This window comes from Pteropus alecto, unplaced genomic scaffold, assembly GCF_000325575.1.
Source record: "Pteropus alecto unplaced genomic scaffold, ASM32557v1 scaffold199, whole genome shotgun sequence".
Taxonomy (NCBI): domain Eukaryota; kingdom Metazoa; phylum Chordata; class Mammalia; order Chiroptera; family Pteropodidae; genus Pteropus; species Pteropus alecto.
Window position 1 is genome coordinate 387,025 of NW_006442489.1, and position 5,202 is coordinate 392,226.

Sequence of the window (5,202 nt, forward strand, 5' to 3'; positions counted from 1 at the left end):
TAGTCTCAAATTTGTTTTCTGTAAAAAGTATAGCTTTTTAAAGGACTGTATTTCCACAAGGACCCCCTGTCTTCACAAGGTTTTCATTACCTCCACTGGCCTAAAACAGTAGTAGTTCTTTGGATAGGTAAGGCTGCCATTTTGACCACTTTATCTCATTCTTGAGAGTCCCATCTGCTCTTCATTAAGGCAGGAAAAAGTAGACCCCAACCCCACACAATTTCTCAGAATCTGACCCTAGAAGTCAAGCAAGACAAGGTCTCCTCAGTGATTCCATCTAAGATGGAGAGGTCATTGGCACTTTTTCTATTTTCTCATTATTTAATGATACAACCCCATGAAGATGGAAGAGAAAGCAAGTTGGATTATTCTGAATATCAGAGAGGGAGTAAGAATCAGTTTAATTCCATTATTTTCTAGTTTTTATTGATTCATCTCATGATTCAATTTAAGCTGTTTAACATAGATTTTAAATTACTTATTAAAATATGCTTCTAAGACAAAACAAATGTTCTGTGCACGTGAATGTAGGACTGGAAACAACTTGACACTGTGAGGTCTTGTTATCCAGACATGGGGATGCACTGCAGGACCGAGACAGCTCATTGTGCACCAACAGGGGTGGTCGCTCTAAGTGGGAACAGAAAGGTTTGGGACATATGGGCAGGAGATAGTGTGTGGGGTGTGCAAAGATCAGAGCACACAGGCGCACATGTCCTCTGGGACACATGGGGACAAAATTCTCACTGTATCCCTGGTTTGTATCTTTTACATGTTAAGATATACATATGCAGTTACTTTTTAAAAATACTTTATAAACAGAAAAGGCACTCAGTGACATGATTTGCATATTTTGCTGGTTCAAAAATATTCCATGACTTATTTGGCAACCTTTTGGGAATGCTCCAGTAGTTCACTTTTTCAGATGTGAGATCACTAATCTATAAATGGACCAAGTCGATTTTCACTTTTATCTTCATACATCTTTAACTCCCTGACTCCAGAGTTAATTCAGATTGTGGAAGGGGCTGGGGAGACCTCAAGCAGGGATGGTGAGGTGCAGGGGAGAAGTTAATTTTTGTGCCCTTGTCAAGTGAAAGCCTCTAAGCTTTAGTTCTAATGTGGCTTTTCAGTTGGGGGAAGCATCTCTCCTATTTTGTCTTTCCCAACTTGAGTCATACACAGAGCTCTAGATCTTTGCTCTAGGGGCTACATTCTGGGGAAACCACTGGGCAGAGGAGAGCTGGCTCATTGTGTTAGTGGTTTGTGTCCTGGTGGTCCCCCTCTAGCCTTCTGGAGTTGGGGTAGTAATGATTACTCAACTCAGACCAGATGACACTCAGAAAAGGGTAGAAGCCTCCATATCTGAGTGTCTAGCAGGCACAGAGCTTCTCAAACATCAAAAGCTTTCATTTGGATCCCTCTCCTGTTTCTCTGCCCGCTGGAAATTTAAGGCTCTGTGAGGTAAGGAGCAAGATTATCCTTTTTTTCTGCAGAAGCCTTTTCTCTCCCCACAGGCCTCTACCATATGTAATTATTCAGTAGTTATACCTGCTTTAATCCTGCTGTAGCCTCGCTGTGCTCCCTCCCATCAGGTCCCTAGAGAGGCATGAGACATGTGAGCACCTAGCACTTGGGGTGAGGAGTCCGCCCAATCTTTGCCTGACATGCAAACCCCTTTCTGACTGACCCATATATTAAAGCCAGGTCCTCACTGAACACACTGCAACCTGGAGCTTGGCACTCTCTCAAGACCACCATGCCACTGGTGATGTGTGTGAAGACTTACCTGGCATGTGCTGTGGTCATAATCTGACAGGAGGGAAAGCTCTGCTTCAACAGACTCCCAGGAAGGAGGGGCTCTGCCCTGACTCTAGAACAGCCTGGACTTCTACAGGGCTAATCACGGACAGGGGATGCCAGGAAGGCCTGATGGGGACCTCCATGTGTTTTGTGGTCTTGATATACTGACAGGAATTAATTGTGCCACCGCCTATCACCCCGTTTGTGCAGTTTTTTGTTTAAACTTTAGTAAATAGGGACCTCAGGTGCTTTTCCACCAGTGCTGGGTGGACGAACATCATTGAAGCTCACTGAAAGGAATCACGGAGGAGGAATAATCCTTGTAAACCTTTATTTTGAGTGAAACATATGAGGTTGGCTTATCCTGCATATTGGTACATTCACCACAGATGACTGTGAACCTGGGACCACACTGTGCACAGCATTCAGCCCACGTCTCCCCTTGACGGATCCTGCAACATAGACACTGGAGGGCCAAGTCAGTGTCCTGTGGAGCTAAAGAGGGAAGAGCCACGAGAAAGCAGTTCCAAGAGGGCAGTTCTGGGAACTGCGGTGCCAGCTGACCTGAGGGGGGTTGTGTCTCTTATATTGCTCGGCTGTACACAGCTCACAGCAGCAATACATACACTGGGGCTCAGAACACAGTGGCCACACAAGCACTCAGCACTGCACGACAGACGTCACTCATGCAGCACAGCCATAAATATTTTACAGTTCACACTCACATTCAGGCTTTCTTGAAGAGCTGGGGCACATGAGGGCCATAAAGAGGTATTTCCCTCAGCCCTTCCTCCTATTCATAGTTTCAATTCCGGCAGTTAACCCTGAGCCATCCAAGGACTGAGGAAACAGGCCTTTGGATGACTTCACCTGTCCACACCCAAGGAGGAATGAACACCTTCAAGTCCAGAGTTTACAGCATCCTGCCCGACCCACCACTCCAGAGGGCATGATGATTCCCACTCAGCTCACCCTGAGGGTAGCCAGGACAGCCTGCACAACCTCCCCACCGACTCTTGGGAAGAAGGTGAAGGTCTGCCCTAGGGGGAGGAGGTAGAGGGTAGACAGGTGTGGGGACACAAAACAAGACTCTATTCACAGGGATGCATGTCATAGCTGCCCAACCCTGCAGATGGGAAAGATAGGAACAATGGGAATGCATCATCCTGGCCTTGGCATGCGTCCTCTCCCTGTCTAGTTAATTTTCCACCTGGAGCTGAGGCAGGTACGATGAGGTGTTGGGCCTGAGTCAAGTTCCAGGCCTCTGCCCGTCCAAGGGCAGGTCTGCAAGGCTGCAAGGAAGCGGAGTAGTCTCAGCTCGAGTTGTGGCCTCCTCCCAACACATCAAAGGATCCCAAAGGGTCTGTTCTTGCAGAGACAGAGCCACTGTTGTTGAGGACAGCAGGCAGCTCAGCCACTACGTGGCCCAACTCTTCTGTCTATTCAGGGAGTCGATATAATGAAAAATGGCTCCCAGAGCCCAGCTGGTCTCAACACTGTCGATTTTCCGAGTCAGCTGGAAAAGACACAGAAGGAGCAGAGAGGACCATGCACATGGGTGAAAGGCCAGAGACCACGTGGGAGGCAGGAGGTGGCATTCCAGCCCCTCAGGCCATGAAGGGCACAGGAGCACTGAAGAGGGGAGTCCTTACCTTCAGCACTTTGTTCTCTGGGAAGCCAAAATTTTGGAGCAGCAAGCTGATATAAGTGAGATCCATGCACATGAAGGGGTTGCTCTGTGGTTGGTTCTCCACTGTCCGGCATACTGGGGGTGAGACAGCTGGTTCCCAGTCAGGTTCCTGGTGGTTCACTCCCTGGTGGTGTGTTGCCTGCAGACCCAACTCCACCCACTCCAGGTGCAACCCTGAGCCAGGCTCTATGCTGGCCCCAGGTCTTCTCTGCTAATTTAAACAAGCCTGAAGCTCAGAGCAGGACAGCGACCTGCCAAGACCACATTAAGAGGCAGGGCCTCAAGGCCAGCCCAGTCTCCACCAGGCCAGGCCTCCCATTTCAGTGTCATGAGTAGAAGGCCATATGTCTGCATCCATGACCCTGGATACCTTTCCCAGGCATGGACGTGGGCTTTCTCGGGAATGAAAACAGCAACAAAGCTGATCCAGAACAATCCACTCTTATTCTGAAGGGGGATGGCCAAACCCGCCAACAGCTTTCCCATAATTCTGCTAAGAACTTTTTCCTACTGAAGAGTCATAAACACCCATGAGAAGAACCCAGACATGAGAAGCTCAAAGCCATTTTTGGGATCTCCATAGAAAAGACATTCTATGGAGAAACACACTAAGGTTAACTCTTTCGACCTGAAGTTGGGAACAGCAACCAAAGAACAGAATATTCACAAGGCTTCGCTTTACATCCTGGTTGGTTGGGTTGAGTGTGAGGTGATGAGGAGGGCGGCATGGCCCAGGGCTGCTGGGTCAACCACCTCTGACACCCTAAGGGAATGTCATATACCCTCACATACCAGGCTCTGCTTTGAAGGGGTCCGTGGTTTCTTCAGATCGGGTGACAATTGTGAACTTAGTGGGATATTTTCAAGGGAAATCACTCGTAGGGTTCCCTGAGTCACAGTGAAAAGGCATCCGGAAAAATGAAATCAAAGGAGTCCATTCCTCATAACCCAAGGACTAAAAATAGGATCCTTTACAGCTGGGGACACCAAAGGTTACCTCTGCACTGCTTGTGGCCACATGATGTGGTGAACCTGTGATCTGGGTCCAGCCTGGTGACCCCAAGCATACTCTCAACTCCACACTCACACCTCTGAATGCTCATCTGATTGACAGAATTAGGAACTAAACCCAGGAATTCTGGTGCCAGTGCCTGCCTGAGTCACAAGTACCACGGCAGTCTATTATGGCTGGGACAGTGTTCCTGCCCCCATGCCCTGGTCCTTCTCACCTGGGTAAGCACAGTTGCCACTTACCATACTTGGCTGCAATCTCAAAGTCTCCGACGACTAGGCTGCCTCCCTTCTCTGCATCTGTGGAGCAAGACCAAGTGTCTAGTCTATATCAGAACTGCAGGAGTCTTAATGCCACTGAGGCCCTCAGCCTGACCCCTGGGGAGCCTGGAGAAGCAGGCTGTATTTAAAGGCTGGCTGCAAGCATGGTTATAAGTAGGGCAGTGGTCCCACGTGTACTGACCATGGTTTTTGAGGTAACTGACACAGCTTGGGGTGGGCAAGTGTTCCATGCAGGACTACAAGGGGGTGGTCAGTTCATCAAGGACTTTAGAGGGGGTTCCCAGAGGAAGCTTACCAGGATCCCTGGACCCCAGACAGAGCAAACTCTTAATTTTAAGTTATAAAAAGTAAACTGGAAATGTTTCCTAAAGCTGTGGCCCTGAGTTCAGCAATGATATTCTGATATCAATTTCCTA

General features: G+C 48.4%; 1 protein-coding gene across 17 annotated transcripts in view; it reads right to left on the minus strand.

The window, feature by feature from the left end:
* Positions 1–2,117: 2,117 nt before the first annotated feature.
* Positions 2,118–5,202, minus strand: part of ENTPD6 (ectonucleoside triphosphate diphosphohydrolase 6 (putative)) — a 29,979-nt gene continuing 26,894 nt past the window's right edge. For 14 of the 17 annotated variants that reach the window (XM_025039596.1, XM_025039594.1, XM_025039593.1 and 11 more), the window contains 3 exons: positions 4,748–4,804; positions 3,456–3,583; positions 2,118–3,319 (listed from right to left, as the gene is read on the minus strand). In XM_025039596.1, coding sequence (XP_024895364.1) covers positions 3,221–3,319; positions 3,456–3,583; positions 4,748–4,804 — 284 coding nt within the window. In that variant the 3' untranslated portion in view covers positions 2,118–3,220. The remainder of the gene's footprint in view (positions 3,320–3,455; positions 3,584–4,747; positions 4,805–5,202) is intronic. The other 3 variants (XM_015596805.2, XM_006921505.3, XM_025039595.1) reach the window with 1 other exon arrangement.